Source organism: Chiloscyllium plagiosum, unplaced genomic scaffold, assembly GCF_037043375.1.
Source record: "Chiloscyllium plagiosum isolate Xiang-an unplaced genomic scaffold, Cpla_swu_hap1 HiC_scaffold_10, whole genome shotgun sequence".
Taxonomy (NCBI): Eukaryota; Metazoa; Chordata; class Chondrichthyes; order Orectolobiformes; family Hemiscylliidae; genus Chiloscyllium; species Chiloscyllium plagiosum.
This window is the reverse complement of record NW_028270148.1, coordinates 103518969-103538369: the sequence shown is the minus strand read 5'-3', so window position 1 is coordinate 103538369 and position 19401 is coordinate 103518969. Positions and strand designations below refer to the sequence as shown.

The 19401-nt window shown below is 39.0% G+C and overlaps 1 protein-coding gene across 1 annotated transcript in view; it reads right to left on the bottom strand.

The window, feature by feature from the left end:
• The window catches only part of xrn2 (5'-3' exoribonuclease 2), an 85115-nt gene that overhangs the window by 39080 nt on the left and 26634 nt on the right, over nt 1-19401 (bottom strand). Inside the window, exons 15-19 of the mRNA XM_043696538.2 lie at nt 16197-16343; nt 10230-10339; nt 6904-7039; nt 4251-4358; nt 2022-2111 (exon numbers count right to left, since the gene is read on the bottom strand). Coding sequence (XP_043552473.1) covers nt 2022-2111; nt 4251-4358; nt 6904-7039; nt 10230-10339; nt 16197-16343 — 591 coding nt within the window. The remainder of the gene's footprint in view (nt 1-2021; nt 2112-4250; nt 4359-6903; nt 7040-10229; nt 10340-16196; nt 16344-19401) is intronic.

The following is a 19401-nucleotide window of genomic DNA, read 5'->3' as shown; positions in this document are numbered from 1 at the left end:
AACTTTATATTGATACATGAAGCAGATTAGAAAAAAACTCATGGTCTATACAGGTTATATTTTGTGAGGAATCATACAATATATTCCTGTCTACTTTCAGCCCATTTGTCAAGCAATTATCAGAAATATGCATTTAAAATTACTATTTATACCAACCTTTGTTCTCGTTAAGATGCATTAGCATTTTGTCCACAAGGTCTATTATTTTCCTAAGAAAATCAAATGACTAAAGAATTGCAAATTACGATTAAAATTAAAAGTGCTTCACATGCAAAAAACAAAAACCATCATTCAACAATTTTCCCATCTCAGAATTTCGGGTTTTGGTTCAAGCAGTTTGAAAATAGAGTACAGTAGTTTATTAGGTCAGCCACACTGAAATCATCTGAATGTGAACATAAGAGGTATGATTAGTAACTTTGCAGATGACATCAACATTAGAAGTGTAGTGGACAACAAAAAAGATTGCCTCAGATTACAACTGGACCTTAACCAGGTGGGCCAATGGGTCGAGGAATGGCAGATGGAGTTTAATTTAGACAAATCTGAGGTGCTGCATTTTGGAAAAGCAAATCAGGGCAGGACTTATACACTTAATGGTTATGTCTTGGAGAGTGTTGCTGAAAAAGACTCTGGAGTGCAGGTTCATAGTTCCTTCAAAGTGGAGTTGCAGGTAAATTTTGAAGGTGGCGTTTGGTATGCTTTCCTTTGTCGGTCAGTGCATAAAGGAGTTGGGAGGTCATGTCATGGCTGTACAGGACATTGGTTCGGCCACTTTTGGAATATTGTGTGCAATTCTGGTTTCCCGGTTGTTGGAAAGCGGTTGTGAAACTTGAAAGGGTTCAGAAAAGATTTACAAGAACGTTGTTAGGGTTGGAGGGTTTGAACTGTGGGGAGAGGCTGAATAGGTGGGGGTTATTTTCCCTAGAGCGTTGGAGGCTGAAGGGTGACCTTATAGAGATTTATAACATCACGAAGGGCATGGATAGGGTAAATAGACAGGGTATTTTCTCTGGGATGGGGGGTGAGCCTGAAACTAGAGGGCACAGATTTAAGGTAGAGGGGAAAAATTTAAGAGGGACCAAAAGGGCAACCTTTTCATGCAGAGGGTGGTGCATATATGGAATGATCTGCCAGAGGAAGTGGTGAAGGTTGGTACAATTACAACATTTATAAGTCATCTGGACGGGTATGTGAACAGGAAGGGTTGAAGAGTGACATGGGGCCAAATGCTGGCAAATGGGATTAGATTTATCCACAATATCTGGTCGGTATAGATGAGTTGGACTGAAGGGTCTGTTTCCATGCTGTCGATCTCTACGACTACTATAATGGTAACTAGGATGAGAAAAATCATAGTTCTAGGGATATTACATGTTGTACTTGCAATAGTCCTTGAGCCTTTTTGAACAAAACTCAGCATTAATTCTCTTACATTGTTAGCTTTGAAATGAGTGATTGTTAGCTGCAACCCATATGAGCTGAGAATTGTTTAAAGAAAATGTACAATTCTTATTTGTGCATGGTTTGGGTTTTCTGTATTTACATGTTAAATTTTATTGCAATTAAGTCAAGCCAACAGCATTTATTTTTGATGAGCTGCATGCTAGCAAAAGCCAGATTACATAACCCCTCTTAGAGAAGTACAGTAAGTACATCACTATTTGTATCATCTAAACCTCTCACCTTACAATACACTGCAAGCTGTTATTTGGTTCGACTATTCTCACAATTGATTGATTACATTGTACACTTAACTTTAATGTGGAATGGAGAATGAAAATTGTCATTTGGACATAAAGGTCAAGTAACGAAATAAGTTTGTTTTAAAGTGGTCACTGTCAGAGCACCAAATTCCATTCTTTCCATCACAAATTAATCAATTTTTAAATCTAATGGTAAATTTGAAATACAAATTTTCATCGCTTTTCATACATGTATATATTTACATAGGCAGATCATACAAAATATCCATTCTGAATTACACTCATGCCACAATTTCATTATTTGAAAAAACCCACCGGATTCTCCATCAGGGCTCGCCATGTTTTAGGGAGGAAGTTGCCACTTGCTGCAGGAAACACTCCCATCAACTGTTCCAGTGGATTGAACTGCAAACAAAAGATTCAATTATGTTTAAGTGTAAAGATTGAGAACAACACAGTACATACTCACCTGACAAAATGTTCTGCTAACAAAAAGTGTAATCTTCTGTATAAGAGGAGGAGCTGGGGGCATGTGAAAGGAAAATAAGAAACGATAGTAGAAGACAGCAATAGAGAGTAAACGCTTAACAAGTGCTGAAATCCAGCTCACTGATGGTTGGGAATAGGGGTGGTGCTTGGAAGTAGTTATGAAAATGTAAAGCTTAAATTGGAACTAAATATTGTGTATGAAGATTATTCACCGCAAATGTCTACCTATCCAATTCAAGCATCAAACTTGCAACCTTACGTAAGCTCTGAATAGTGCTGCACTGCTTATTCAGTTAATAAGCCAGGTAGATACAGTGCTAGGTGGGGAGAGGGTAGAATGTCAGGTGGGTAGGTGGCAAGGTGTCTTGTGGTTACAGTACCAAGTAGGCAGGATGCCATAGTGTAAGGTGGCAAGGGTGAGTGATGAGGTTATCTTTTTTTTCAGTATTTTGGACTGTAGACTTAAATGGGAAAATAACTTCTAAACATTAAAAGACTGCTGAAAGATTACTGAGTGTTTGGAAAGCAAGTAACTTGACACACAATGCAAGCACCATTTACACAGCTACTTGTTCAAACAGTAGTTGAAGTTTAGCTTGAAGGCAACCTGGAGCCGAAGGGTGCTTACAAATAGGGATTGCAAGCCAGCACAAGTAGCTGATTGGTAACTGGACACTCGTCCACAGACTTATGAAGGCCTTCTGCTTACCAACAACTATATGATTGGGTGCCAGATAGCTTATGAACAAGAGATTGAGAAGACAACCAGTCTCCATCAGCTCAGTAAAGGCTGTTATCTGCAGTAAAAAGCCATTTAAGCCTAAGCCAGTTTATTTTTCCTGTTACTTTAAGCTGTGACTTTTAATTAACATGTCAGAGAACCTGGATACATTTTTGAACCAATCACCAATGAAAACATCCAGGACCGACAGCAGCATTCTGACCGGCGCAAGAATCATCTCAGCAGATTCTGTCAACAAAGACCACTAAACTGTTTTCCCTCTGCCCATAACACCCATGCATTTTTCTGTGTCCGATTATAGGCATGTTTAAGGGAGGCTAGTAAGAGGATAAGCACTTTAACCAGTAGAGCTATTTGCCAACAGCTCATAATTGTTTACCTGCAGCTGAAGTCTATTTGCTTGTAATAAATAGTAAAGCTTGTTATGTTCAGAAACATGGGGTCTGTGCTTTCTGTCAACCTTCCTCAAAAAAAAAACCAGGTAAATTACCTTTGTCACAATTCTGGGAACATCAGGCCTTGATTATCAGTGTGCTAACCTAGTAATTGTATCACAGGGTTCAAGGTAGATCAACATGGATAGGAAGAACCTGGTCTGTTGAGTAGGAGAAATCTTTTCTGTTGATGGAGCAGAGAAATGTATCAAGCTGAGTGTGTAGGGTGTCTGAGGAGGTTTGGCTGGTGATGTGAGACATAAAAACAGGGATAGTTGAATAGTTACTCTAGAGTTAGACTAAGTCTTTAACTGTCTAATGTCTCCTGACTAACAACTTAGTAAATTTCATCAAAACCCTCTGAATTGTCTGATTCGAGTAGATACTTTGGCAGGGTTCCAGGAGTAGCGGAATCTTTCATTTCACATGTAATTCCTCTGGAGCCTGCGATGATGGGAATTCTGTAGGGTCCACATTTCCAACTCCAATATATGTTGAAATGACTTCTGGACAGCAGAATGTCCAGGCCCATTTTCTCAAATACAATGCGAATTACTGTAACAATTCTGCAATGTCTGGCTATCTGCATATCAACATTATGACCTAGAAACATTCAACATACAATAACAGAAACACAATCATTTTCATTCCAGTATACAGAGGGGATGAAATAAACAGAAAAAAAATCTTAATTTTTATGTAGCAATACTAAGAATTCCTTCAATCACACTTAAAGACCAAATTGTTACACTTGGGAATTGCAGAGTTTGTTGACTTGCATAGCTCAAGGCTATAAGCTTTTGAGAAAGTAGTTAACATGGTAGACCATATGTTACCATAAAGTGCAGCACTCACTTATTCCTGAGTGTTGAATCTTACCGGTTTGGTTCCCTTTTCAAATGTGGAAGGCATGTCTTTAATGTCTGTGAAGTCTGAAGCAAATGGTGCATAATGGAATGGATAGAACCATTTCCAGGAAGCACAGCCCTGTCAATAGAATTTAGTTCATAATTTAAAAAAAAATTCATAGGAAATCTAGTTCAACAGAAGCAGCTTATTTATGATACACGGTCCCATTTCTTAAAACCTACTGCATAGATCATGAAATTGAACCATTCACCATTTTTGGCTTCTCCTGGGGCACATATTCCAAAACATGCACGGACTTGTGACATTGTAAACAGCAGTTACCACAAGCTCAGAATATTCCAAAGGCCAAAAAAGTACATAAGAAATTGCTTTAACAATTGAGAATACAGACTTTTAAGCCTGGAGTACAGTTTTCATGGAAAGGGTTACTCCTGATTGCTCTCAAGTCTTTTCTTACCCTTTTCCTGATGCTTGCAATGGAATGTTTGGGACACTCCCTCTAACTTGGATCACAGAGCATAGAATAGTACAGCACAGTACAAGCCCTTCGGCCCTCGATGTTGTGCCAAACTTTTTCCTACTTTAAGGTCAAACTAACCACATACCCTTTATTTTACTATCATCCATGTGCCTATCCAAGAGTCACTTAAATGTTCTTAATGTATTTGACTCCACTACCACCGCTGGCAATACGTTCCACACACCCATCACTCTGTGTAAAGAACCTACCTGTCAGCTCCTGTAAACCTTCCTCCTATCACCTTAAAATTATGCTCCCTCATGATAACCATTTCTGCCCTGGGAAAATATCTCTGGCTATCCACGCCTATCATCTTGTACACTCTATTAATTCACTTCTCATTATTCTTCACTCTAATAAGAAAAGCCCAAACTCTCTCAACCTTCCTTCATAAGACATGCCCTCCAGTCCAGGCATCACCTGGCAAAACTCCTCTGCACCCTCCCTAAAGCTTCTACTTCATTCTTATAATGAGGTGACCAGTCTAACCAGGAATTTATGGAGCTACAACATAATTTCACAGTTCTTAAACTCAATCCCCCTGCTAATGAAAGCCAACACACCATATGCCTTCTGAACAACATTATCTACTTGGTGACAACTCTGAGGGATTTATGGACAGAGACCCCAAGATCCCCATGTTCTTCCACACTGCCAAGAATCCTGCCTTTAACCCTATAATCTGCATTCAAATTCGACCTTCCAAAATGAATCACTTCACACTTTACCTGGTTGAACACTGTATGACACTTTTTAGCCCAGCTCTGCCTCCTGTGAATATCCCGTTGCAATCGACAACAACCTTCCACACTATCCACAACTCCCCCAACCTTCGTGTCATCGGCAAACTTACTAACCCACCCCTCCAATTCCCCACCGAAGTCATTTATAAACATCACATAGCAGAGGTCTCAGAATAGATCCCTGCGGAACACCACTGGTCACTGAGCTTCAGGCTGAATACTTTCCATCTATCACCACCCTCTGTCTTCTATGGGCTAGCCAATTCTATATCCATGCCTCCTTACTTTCTGAATGAGTCTACCATGGGTAATCTTACCAAATGCCTTGCTAAAATCCATATAAACCAGATCCACTGCTCTACCTTGAACAATGTGTTTTATCACATCCTCAAAAGAATTCAATAAGGCTTGTGAGGCAGGACCTGCCCCTCACAAAGCCATGCTGACTCTCTAATCACAAATCCTGTCTCTCAGAATCCTGTCCAATAATTTGCCCACTATCAATTTAAGACTGACTGGACTATAGACCAGTCTATAGACTGGTCTATAGTCCCTATTCCCCTTCTTGAACAAAGGAATAACATTTGCCACTCTTCAATCATTTGCTGCTACTTCAGTGGACAGTGAGGCTGCAAAGATCATCGCCGAAGGCACAGCAATCTCTTCCCTTGCTTCCCGTAATAACCTTAAGTATATCCCATCTGGGCTGAAAATGTGTTGCTGGAAAAGCGCAGCACGTCAGGCAGCATCCAGGGAACAGGAGAATCGACGTTTCGGGCATAAGCCCTTCTTCAGGAATCATGCCCGAAACGTCGATTCTCCTGTTCCCTGGATGCTGCCTGATCTGCTGCACTTTTCCAGCAACACATTTTCAGCTCTGATCTCCAGCATCTGCAGACCTCACTTTCTCCTCTATATCCCATCTGGCTCAGGGGACTTATGTCTTTCAATATTTCCAGCACATCCTCCTTCTTAACATCAACCTGTCCTCACAAACAAGTTCCCTCTTACGAGTGAATACTGAAGCAAAGTATTCATTAAAGATGTCCCCTACCTCCTCCGATTCCAGGCACAAGTTCCCTCCACTATCATAGATTGGCCCTACCCTCACTCAGGCCATCCTGTTGTGCCTCACACAAATGTAGAACACTTTGGGGTTTTTCTTAATCCTGCCTGCCTATGTGGACCATCAGCGGAATGTAATAGAAATACACTGCCCAACCTGATATTGTAAAAATGCCATTTCTAATGAGTTATTTTAGGGGAGAAAAGGGAAATGCTCAATTCCCCAAATGTATTCCCTCCCCTTTGATGTCCACAAGAACACTCAAGTTGGAATTTATCATGTGCTGCAATTGAATTCTGATAAAAATAGATCATGAACAAAAAGGTCACATACCTGGTAATAATATTGAAGAACCCAGCACAGACCTTCAACATATGATTCCACAACCTTTCTGCGGAATTTATCATCAGAAGCATCAACATCAAACTTGTTCTTATAGTAACGCTGTTTCCAGCCTTCTTCCCAAAGCCTGTAATATAAAAACAAGGTTTTTAAAAAATGCAATAAAGCACATCCTACTTGCTGGGAAACAACCAGAGTTAAAATGCCGAAAGAAATGCAATTGCGTTTCAGTTTCCCTTACTCTTCATATGCAGTTTATCCCCAGCATATATTAAAAGCAGGTCCAAGCTGCACTCCCTCATAATCTAGTCATTGAAACCAAGACACTTTGATCTTGCTTTCACTCATCTTATTTGCAAGTGCATCCTGAGACAATTAGAGTCATAGATGTACAGCAAAGAAACAGACCCTTTGGTCCACCTTGTCCAGGTCAACCAGATATCCTAACCTATTCTAGTCCCATTTGCCAGCACTTGGCCCATATCCCTCTAAAACATTCCTATTCATATCCCATCCAGATGCCTTTTAAATGTTGCAATTGTACCAGTCTCTACCACTTCCTCTGGCAGCCCACACCACCCTGTGTGGAACCAAACAAGAGTCGGATTCTCTGCTCATGATTCATGATCACCAGTGCATTCAGTTATCATGCTGAGGGTTTTCAGAAGGGGCAGAATTACTTGCCCTGCTTTCCCTTTCACTGCCCAGAAAGTTCCACCAGTTGTTGCCATTGACCTACACCAGTCAGGCCTTCTTGGACTGCATGCGCAATACATGAGGGAAGTTCACAAATGCAATTCAAGTCAGATTGCTATGGTATAAGCAGGAACCACATATGGAAGGGGAACTCACAAATGAAGATCATGCATCCAGTCATACTGGCCTGTTGTGCATTTAACAAGACCCAACTCAGAAACCTGTCAAGTAGGAGACCTTGCACTGCTGCTAACAAAGTTGTGTCCACTTTTGTAATGAAAATGTACTTAACCCCAAGATTTGTGTCAGTTGCGACACAAGCAATCTAGTCATAAGTCCCAGCCTGTTGCACCTCTAGCAGTTTAATGCCTCTCCAAGGAAAATGATGTAACAGTTCTTAGAAAAAGCCCCAAGAAACCAATCATCTACCCAAACACTGGTTTGAAAGAAACCCAGTCAGTACAAACAGCACTCTATACACATTCCAGACACTGACTACAAGCTAAACTGGTGACCTTTGTGCTGACAATATTCTCAGTTTAATGATTTGTTTTGTGCGTTTTTGAACCCCATTAGAAACAAATGCTGCTACTGTGACAGAGCATACTGACTGAAACAATCTTTTAAGAAAGTGACACAAATGAGAGAGAGAAAACAGACAAAAATAAAATTGAGAAGGCAAGCTGGTCAATATGAGAGGAGAAGGCAACAACAAGAATAAGTCAAGAGAGGAAGAGAATATGAACTTGCCCACGTATTTGCACCTTCCACATCTCCCACACGAATTAAGCTGTCCTAATCAATGAAATACTTGAAGGTCACTCATGTTGAAATTGCAATAGTGAATGCAGAAAAGTCATCAAACAGTTGAGCATGACAACCATACCAGGAAGGCCCTGCTTAAAAGTGCCATCTGACTGCAGACACACTGCAAGAGATGCAGGGGAAATCAAGAAAAACTTTCAAGGGATAATGACCTGCAGCATGCCACCATGAGGTTGGTGGAAATAGAATCAATGATTTCAAAAGAAAAATTGGATAGGAACTTGAAATGCTCTCGGGATCAAGTACGGGAGCAAGGCTGACTGGATTGTTCTGGAATTACGGACTCGACAGACAAATTGGTTTCCTTCTGTTGCATAAATTACTGACTTTATTAATTTTCTCCTTGATAATACAAATGAATATAGTTCAAGACAGATCATTTCTCAAATATGCAGGAAGTACTAAGCAGAACCTCATTACCTGGACTGAGCATGACTTAAGTGTTAAATTCCTTCATAAACATTTGTTTGATTAATTTTTTTGGATTACAAAGTGATGTTCAAAGATGTAAGGTTTTAACATGGTCTCAATTCAATAAATAAAAATTATTTCTAGAATTATCTTCAACCTGAATTCATTCAATATTTTATAAAAATGTTTGCGGTGGAAAATTTTTGCCAAAAGTTGGTAGGGCCTCTGTACCTATGCTGCTCTAAATCCATTTGTGGTGGTCATGCAAGATTTGGTCGGGTGTTTAATTATACAACGTCACTCTATCAGAATTTCAGGTCCAGGCTAATTACAGGAGATTAAGAAATAAAATATGAGCCACGTAGACACGCATAAATTGATTGGATCTCGAACTTGAGGTGAACAACCTATTTATGGTCAGTAATTAAATGAACATTCGTTCTAGCCCATATGATATTTGAAAGTAATCAGATTTAAAAGTATATTAAGTGTGTGAATATTTAAAGTAAATGTAGAAAAGAATTAAGACAATGTTTCATGGACATACCCCCAACTCCAAACAACGTCCATCTTAATTTTCAGACTAGATTTGTAGAAATATCAAATTTCAACACTCAAACCAATAGATAGAGGGTATAATAGCAAGTTTCAGAGAGCAAAGTTTGAAAAATGTCTCAACACGTTCCTTCAATAACAAAGTACTGTTCATTTTAAGAGATTATCACAATCAGTTGGAGTAATGCCTAGTTTGGAATAGTCAGCTCCTAACAATCTGCGCTTATCACTGGAGTACACCCACGGTAAAATAGTAAGTACAAATTGAGCCATCGGTATACAATAACACTACTTTTTTTATTTTAGCCATTAATGCTGTCAATTATTTTAAACTAAAGCTAGTATTGCTGCTTAAAGGTCAACCACATTTTATAATACTTCACGTTAAAGTATTCTTCCCCAAACTTCAGCCAAGCCCCCCTCCACCCCCAGCAAAAAAAGTGCACTGTATGCTTTTTGTAGTTCCCAATTACTACCACAAAAATGAAGTGGAAGGAACTGGTTAATGTTCTGTACTGGCACTCAAATTGAATACTCAAAAATACATTAAAAAAAGAGATGTCTAATTTACAGTTTGATCTCAGAGGCAGAAGGGACTTTTAATAGGACAACCTACTTGATAACTAATTTCCCTCCTCAATCAACAGCTCCAATGTCTCAAAACACTTTGTTAAGCGTTCCTATGCCTCCACATTAATTACTACTCGATAAACAGAAAAGCTGTTATGGAAAAGATGATTTCTTTCCTTCAAATTAAGTGGTATTAATTAGTGCATCTATTTTAGGAATTTGCTGAACAGCTAAATAAGGCAATGAGCCAATAACAGTACCTGATATTATCTGGTGGTTCATCGTCATCATCATTATCCCCATTCTTCCTCTTCGTTCCTAGAGGCACTGGGCTTCCATCTGAATTAGAACTGTTACTGTGGGCTGATGTCTACAAAATTAAAGAGAAAAGGATTGAAGCATTCCTTTGTAAAAACTGTAGAGGTAGCCTTGTACCAGTCATGTCACTAAAATCACAGCTTAATGTGAAATGCTGCCAGCCGTACATACTTATTATAAATCAGCAAGTCACAGAAATGCATCTCCATATGAAATGTCACTGATCTGACAAATCAAAAAAGGCTTACGAGTCCACAATCAAAACAGTACCTATAAACGACAGGTAACACTTCAGTTAGTGAGATCTAATGCTGCCTTCTTGAACTGATGAAGAGGAGTTTGATTTTAGACAAAGACTCGCACATCATTTTTTCATTCTGGAACGTTTCCTTTCACAATATTTTGAAATCGGAATCCAATCATTGAGAACATAATCTTTTATCAATTTTATATGTCCTTGCATTTCATTTTTTAAAACTAAATTGTTTAAGATTTCTTCCTTCCACTGATAGCCACCAGATCAAAGTCAGTACCAGGTGTTTGCAGTTTACAAAAAGCAAAAGTTGAACAAAAGATACACCAATAATTGTTTCAAGTATATCCCCTAATAATGAAGTGCCAAGATTGATTTTTTTTTGGAGTGAAATGCAGTCTGATTCAATAAATATTAATATTTGTGGTATGACAATTTGAATTGCTTGAATTAGATGTGTAAAACAATTGTCATTTCCAAGATGGTAGAGCTGAAACTAACTCTCTATTAAACAGCTGGTTAGTTGGCACTGAAAAGCCAATTCGAGCCAATTAGGGTTGGGGGGAGATGATGTAGGTTCAATCCATACACTGTTCAGTTTAGCTGATCTCAAATGCCTCAGCAAGCAATTTTAATGCTGATTGTGGAGAAAGAGAGTTAAAAAATCTCTCAAGCTTTGGATCCTATTATATGTTACAACCACGCCCAATGAATTAATTTAAAATTTAAGCATTTTGTTTCTGGAGTAAAAAAAGAAATGAATGAAACAACAGGCCATGGACACCATTAATTTTCCCTCTTACGTGTGCATGGCTACACAACAATCAGAAATAACCATATTGAAATAAACAGGCAACTTGCTGGAAGGAGCTCAAGTGGTAGGGAAGGCAGAACATCAAACCCCAATGGGAAAAGTCTGAGCAGCCAGATAGGGGTTAAAAAAAAAGCTGCACTGTTTAAGGAAGTGGGCTCAGTGTGGGTTAAGAGGAGGGTGTCCATTGTTTAACACACCAGGATCCATATCCAGGATTAGGCCACTAAAGACTGGGAGATTTACAAGGTTTTTAATGTAAACCTATAGCTTAGTATCAAATATCAGTTTTCACTTTTCCCTTTTGGAACCTTAGAATAGAATATTGCTGACTGTCACATGTGCTTAAGTACACAAGGACAAAAATACAGGAGTACAGTGAAAGATTTTACAATGTTGCCTCTTGTGGCGCCAACTTAGGTACACATACCTAGGTACAGATCTTAGATACAAAGAAGAAGAAGAAAAGTAATTGCATTATTTTACAGTACTTAAAGAATAGGTCAGAAATAAGACTTTAAAGGGTTGGTATGTCAGATGAAAATAAAATCAAGTAAACATTACATTGCAGTAGCTCAGCGCAGGGGCTTCCACATGTGGTCTGACCACCTGTGCCAAAGGGGCGGAGGTGGGTGCTGCAGATGCTGGAGATTAGAGTCAAAAAGTCAAGAGTCAAAGTAAAATGTACTGTTAATTGAACTAAACAGGTGTCTCTCAACTGAATGCCAGAAGATTGAATTTTATAATACAAGCAGCCTATGGGCAAGATATGGTGCTCAGATGAGATGCTAACTACGAGTATGAATAAAATTTTAAGCAAAGATTCTTTACCACTAACACCTACAAGTAAAAACTATGAAATTTGGAAAGAAAATTCATTTGTTGCATAACTACCTGACTGCCCATCTTAAATCAGATGGCTGTAAGAAATTTACTCTTCAGTTTATTACAGATAATCAATCATTAAATCTTCAAAGTGACAGGTACCCTTGCTGGAAGGTGGGGAATTTTCTAATTTCAGACACACCATCTTCAATATTGAGTACTGTAAGGTCAGGTGGTGGACAGTGAAGCATAACACCTCTACCCAGAAATGAGATTGCCAGATTAATATGGAATGAAGTACAATTTGGTGAAACAAGCCTGCTTAAGTGGACTGGATTGAGTCTTCCTAAATCAAACTCCTGTTGCAGCCTCAGAGAAAAAAATTCCATTGGTCTGGAGTTGAATCAAAGTCTTCGGAGTGAACCACCAACTCTCAAAGTATCAACTGAAGACTTCAAGTTGTACAAAATTATTTCACCAATCTCGGTTCTCACTCAAATGGAAAGAGTGCAGCAACAATTGAGCCCCATCATTCTACAAGCTGTTATAAGTGCATAAATCACCAATTAAACCACTATGTTCAAATTGTCTGACTTCAATTGCTTTCTATGACAAAAATAACTCATATCAGGTTTCAATATTCAGAAAACACCACAATTTGTAGAAAACAAAACATTCTTTCAGAAGGGCAAAAAAAAACTAAAACCTCAAATGCACATTCATACACAAATACAACCAGAAAAGGAAACTTTACACAAATTCTAAGAACAATAAAACAGACAGAAAAACAAACTCTACAGTTCATGAGTCCAAGTATGGGACAAGATGTCTTTCACAAAATTTTCACTGTTTTTAAAACAGTGACGGGACAATGTCACCTGCAGTGCAATGATAAATCTTTTGATTCAATAGCCAACTAGATTGACCTGGGTCTCGCCTTGTGCTCAAACTCTCTTCTTACAGCTTGTTCAAATATTGCCTTTTTCAGTCGGCGAGAAGGAGAGAGAAACAATTCTTCACTGCAGGCTTCTGTTGTCTAAATACCCTGCCTTACAGGATCTGTGAAAACTGCAGCTTACAAAGCAAATCCATTGTCCATTACAAGGCAGTTTTTCTCTTTAACTCAACAGATTCCTGATAGAAACACATCCTGCAAAGTATCAGATTCGCTGTGCTGAAAGTAACAAGCACTCAACATGTACATCACACAATCCCACTTAATTGAAGTTGCAAAAAGAATTTTACGTTTTAAGTTATATAACTGTGCTCAACTTCCATTTTCCACTGTATACTCCAAAACTAAAAACGTGGTTCCTAGACTTTTCTAACTTGAGAGATTGAAAACAAAGTTTATTCGAACTCTGTGATGGGCCCGAACAGTGTCCCCAGCCGACCACTCTGATCCTGTGCGGACCAACTGGCGGAGGTATTCATTGACAGCTTTAACCTCTTCCTCTTACAAGCCAAAGTCCCCACCTGCTTCAAGAAGACCATCCTCCCCTTACCTAAGAAAGCACATGCAATGTGCCTTAATGACTATCGCCCAGTTGCTCTGACCTCCACAATCACAAGTGCTTTGACAGGCTGGTCATGACTGACATTAGCTCCAATCTTGCCAGCCTGCCTCAATCCCCTATAATGTAGCAGGTACACAGCGGATGCTATATCCCAAGACCTGCACTTACCCGGAAACATCTGGACAAAAAAGACAACTGTGACAGACTCCTGCTCATTCACTACACCCCCGCCTTCAACATCATTATCCCTTCCAGACTGATCTCAAAACTGTGACCTTGGCCTCATGTCCACGCTCTAGAACTGGATCTTCAGTTTTTGGACCCATAGCTCGCAGTCAGTGAAGATAGGTATTCAAGGTTTGTAGCTCGGGTGCTCGTTGTTGTGGTTCTGTTCGCCGAGCTGGGAATTTGTGTTGCAGATGTTTCGTCCCCTGTCTAGGTGACATCCTCAGTGCTTGGGAGCCTCCTGTGAAGCGCTTCTGTGATGTTTCCTCCAGCATTTATAGTGATTTGTATCTGCCGCTTCCGGTTGTCAGTTCCAGCTGTCCGCTGCAGTGGCCGGTATATTGGGTCCAGGTCGATGTGCTTATTGATTGAATCTGTGGATGAATGCCATGCCTCTAGGAATTCCCTGGCTGTTCTCTGTTTGGCTTGTCCTATAATAGTAGTGTTGTCCCAGTCGAACTCATGTTGCTTGTCATCTGAGAGTGTGGTTACTAAGGATAGCTGGTTGTGTCGTTTCGTGGCTAGTTGGTGTTCATGGATACGGATCATTAGCTGTCTTCCTATTTGTCCTATGTAGTGTTTTGTGCAGTCCTTGCATGGGATTTTGTACACTACATTGCTTTTGCTCATGCTGGGTATCGGGTCCTTCCTTCTGATGAGTTGTCTGAGAGTGGCTGTTGGTTTGTGTGCTGTTATGAGTCCTAGTGGTCGCAGTAGTCGGGCCGTCAGTTTGGAAATGCTCTTGATGTATGGTAGTGTGACTAGTCCTTTGGGTTGCGGCATGTCCTCATTCCGTTGTCTTTCCCTTAAGTTTCTGTTGATAAAATTGCGCGGTACATACTGCAGTACACCAGAACTGCAACAGATGTAAAATTCAACTTTGATGAATTACCTTGTTTAATGCCATCATCAAGAAAGCAGACAATCAACCTTCAAAAGCAAATAATGCAGCCAAAAGACTTGATAAATACGTGCAGTTCCAGCATACAGAACAAACTCTTTACAAAGTCACAGCCCTCATCATCATGCTATATATTGCAGAGTCATTGGTTCTGTGGCATCATCTACGCCATCTAGAGTGCTTCCATCACCGATGCCTCTGCTACATCCTCAGGATCTACTGGTAGGACTGATTCACAAACATTGAAGTCTTAGAAATAGCTAACACCAGTATCAAAGACATCCTTCTGCACTGGGTGGGTCAAATATACTGCCCACGTTTGGGTTGTACAAAGTGCTGAACATTGGCAAATGGAACAGTGGGACTCCGTGCAAACGTTTTAAGGACCCCCTGAAGAAGTGTGCTAAATCAACCATTACTAATGGGAATAGCATGCTACAGAACATGATTCCCTATATCAGGAGTGTCATTGACATTTTTGAGACGGAGCAAAAAGACAGTATCAATGAGAAAAGGATAAGAATAGATCTAATTGCCCCCAGGAGTGGCAACACCTTCAACAGTAACCAGTATAGCAGAACCGACCAATCAGATAGGTCTTAATCGCCACTGTTGGCTCGCAACCAATGAAAACAGTCTTCCTCAAATTTTGTATGCAGAAAAACCTCAAGAAAATTTCTAAGATGTGGTCTAATTAAAAGGGAAATAATCAGAACTTCTCATACTTAGACATGAAAAGAAGTCTGCTACTGTATAGCTAGCACTTTAAACTAACAAAATTATTAAATGAAAATATGAGGAGTCAAGGATTCCTACTCTGCTCAGATCACTCTCCCCAAGATTAGAATAACCTTGCCATCCAGATTTCCTTCAAACAACCCTGTAAAGCTTTTCGTTACATAAGATGTGGAATGAAATGAATGTACAGCGATAAAGTGCAGTTGGAGGAAGTGGCCTTCAATGAGAATGCTGGATTAAAGGCAATGTTCAACATTTCTTTTTTTAAATTGCAGACACACTTAAAATTTGAGATCAGCAAACAATTATAGCCTATTCAATGGTTGTTCAAAAGGATGCTTCCAGAAATTTGTAAAGGAACTTAATGTCTAAAATCTAAATGCTGTTGATGAGGTACATTCTCGTATAAAATATAGCACACATTTGATTTTTGGAAACAAAAACAAAAACATTTCCACCATATTATATTTAAACTTGAAGCAGCATTGTAAATTATACAAGAACTGCAACATCTTAGAACATGATTATAAAAGTCATCTTTTAATTTAACAGTTTTAACATCATTTGTTAATAAAGAAACATATATTTATATCTGGTCATAAACATGTCTTTGGCACCTAAAGTCTACCACTGTCTCACCTTATTTTGTTGATCTCTACCTTGTACTCTCATTTCATAAGCAGTTTGCCTTGCATTCTGGAGGGGTTGTGGTTTACTTCCACCACTCCGTTGGCCCAAAGGTTGTGGGGCAAGTTGCCCACCAGGAACAAAAGATGCTGCTTCTGTCTAATGAAAGAATAAAAAAAAAGGCATATTTAAAATAGTTAAAAAGTGAAAAGACGCTAATCAATGCAATGAACTACCAGTCAAGAAGAGTCTCAAGATAAATCAATAGAAAATAACAGAAGGGAAAAAGAAACACTATTTGCATAACAAACCAAATAAAAATGGAAAATGTAAGTTTCATTTGAAAAAAAAATCCAATCAGGCACAGTTGTTATGGGACGTGATTTTCATAGAGACTGGACAAATCAAATGGACAAGTAAAACTCCACAGTAGTTTCCTAGATCACATTGAGAAACCAACTAGGAATTAGGTGATTTTAGATTTAGTGTTCCGCAATGAGGCAAGTCTAATTATAAATCCCATAGCAAAAGAATCTCTGGAAAAAGATGATCATAGTATAATTCAATTTCATCTTAAGTTTGAAAGCAACATGTTCCAACTCCAAAAGCAGACCCCTCAACTTAAACAAAACCAATTATGTTGATATAAACAGGAGAACTGGCCAACATTAATTGGGCAAGTAAACTAGAAGATATGGCAGTAAACAAACAGTTGGTATCCTTAAAGAAACAATTTGAAATACTTAACAAAAATACATGCCATTAAAAAACAAATCCAGTGTGATATATCCAAATTATGGCTTACAAGGGAAATTAAACATCGAATTACATGTTTAAAATAGGCTTAAAATGTCACAAAGAATTGTAGCACTGGGATACTTTAACAAACAGCAAATGTTCAAGGTTGTGTAAAGATTTGTAGCTTGGGTGCCAGTTGTGGGTATGTTCACTGAGCTGAGAAGTTGATTTGGAGATGTTTCGTCCCTGCCTAGGTGACATCTTCAGTGCTTTGGAGCCTTCTGTGAAGCGCTGCTGTACAATACAGACACAGTCCACCTCGACAGGGGACGAAACGTCTGTAAATCAACTTTCCAGCTCGGCAAGCATAACGACAACCACGACAAACGGTAAAGATGGCCAAAATTATTTTTTTAAAAATCAAAAGGAACATTGCATTTCCTTTTGCATGATAAAGATATATATTTTAAGACAGTTTGAAAGGTGCTACAAAGTTTCAACGCGTTCTCCAAAATCATCATTTTACAGATATTTCCTTTCAGAGAAATTTCACTCCCGTTCAACATTTACAGCGAGTAAAAACTAACCACTCCCAGTTTCTTTTCCTTGAACTGTCGAGACAATTTTATGATTCTTTCCTGAATCCAATGTCATGAACCTCTCATAGTTCTGATGGCCTAAACTTTCTCAATTCTAACAACTTAAAAAGACTGCTATACAAGATCTCCCAACTTGGAAGGAGAAAGTGAGGACTGCAGATGTTGGAGATCAGAGCTGAAAATGTGTTGCTGGAAAAGCACAGCAGGTCAGGCAGCATCCAAGGAGCAGGAGAATCGACGTTTTGGGCATGAGCCTTTCTTCAGGAATTCCTGAAGAAGGGCTCATGCCCGAAACATCGATTCTCCTGCTCCTTGGACGCTGCCTGACCAGCTGCGCTTTTCCAGCAACACATTTCCAGCTCCCAACTTGGAAGTTGCACAAACTCACAACAGTTTAGCTCAGGCAAATCGTTCTTCTAAACTAACATTTGATTCTCTTGCTCAAAGAAATCTTTCTCCTTTTTGAAATGAACAGAGATCCTGAAAGTTCTGTTCTGAAGACAAAGCTAAACTAATAGCATTCTGGTCTGTTGTAGATGCTGTAATAAAAACATTCCATCTGTAAACAGCAAAAAGCTTTGCCCAGCCAGTTGAATGCAGTGACATACTTTCTATTGATACATGTAGATTACTGATCCAAAATACTTTCTTACCAGTTTAAAAAAAACCTTCACACAAATGAACCGCATCCATCTACCCCTATTTTAAAAGGCAACTTCCAAAATGTATTTTTTAGCACAATGTATGTGAGAAAGGAAAGAAACATTGGTCTTTTAGGGGCAGAGGTGGGAGAGATTATCACAGGAATCATGAAAATGGGTGAGGAGTTGAACAAATCTGCTGATTGTTTTCACAGCTGAGTATACAAACTGCATATCAGGCAGATATGAGAATTGAGAGAGTAATAAGCATGAGAAAAGTTTTGAAAGATTTCAGCAGTTAAAAACAAACAACTCTACATGATTTAATGCCACACATACTATGAGTCTAAAGTAGATAGTAGATGCATGAAAAAGATTTTCCATGACTGCCTGGATTTTATAGTGGCCTCAACAGACTGTAAATTAGCTTATATAATATCATCATTTAGTGGTGGTGGTGGGATGGGGTGAGGGGAAGGGTGCAGTCAGAGAACTGGGAAAACAGGAACTCCTGGACATTTAGCATGACTTGAACCATCAGGAGGATATTATTAAGGAATCCTTAATAATACACTAAAAGAAATAGTATAATCAAAAAGAAAAATAGTCTTTAACCAATAAAAAGAGGAATAAAGGGGAGTCAGTAAACTTAGTAAACAAAGACTTCCAAAAGGTAGGTATTTCAAAAGGTGTCACACAAAACATGAGTAACCAGGATAATAGCTCCTGAGTGGAGATAATAATTAGCATGAAAGGGAGAAGAGTTAACAGAAAGGGAGTTAAGAGCAAGGACGAATAGTGCATTTTCAACCTGGTGACAAACAGTAGATTCTAAAAGGATTAATGCTGGGGCAACAGCAATTTGAAAAGACAACGAGTATAATCTATGTGGATTTTCTGACAACACAAACCTAGATTGGAATGCAAACAATGAGAATGATAGAGCCGACAAAGGCAATATAAACAGGTTAAATGCATGAGCCACAAGGTAATAAATGTTAGTATAATGGGGGTTAACTCAGTGAACCATTTATGGTTCCAAAGAGGATTGATATGCACTGAGACATTATTTCTGTTGGCTTGGAAAGGTAAACCATGGCAGCAAAATCTTGGATTAACGAGACAATCATTTTAGGATTTAGACTGAAATAAACTATTCCACACAGAAGTCAAGAATCTTTAGTTGGGCACCCACATGATTGAATTCTCTACTGTTCAGCAAACTGAAACTTAAAATTT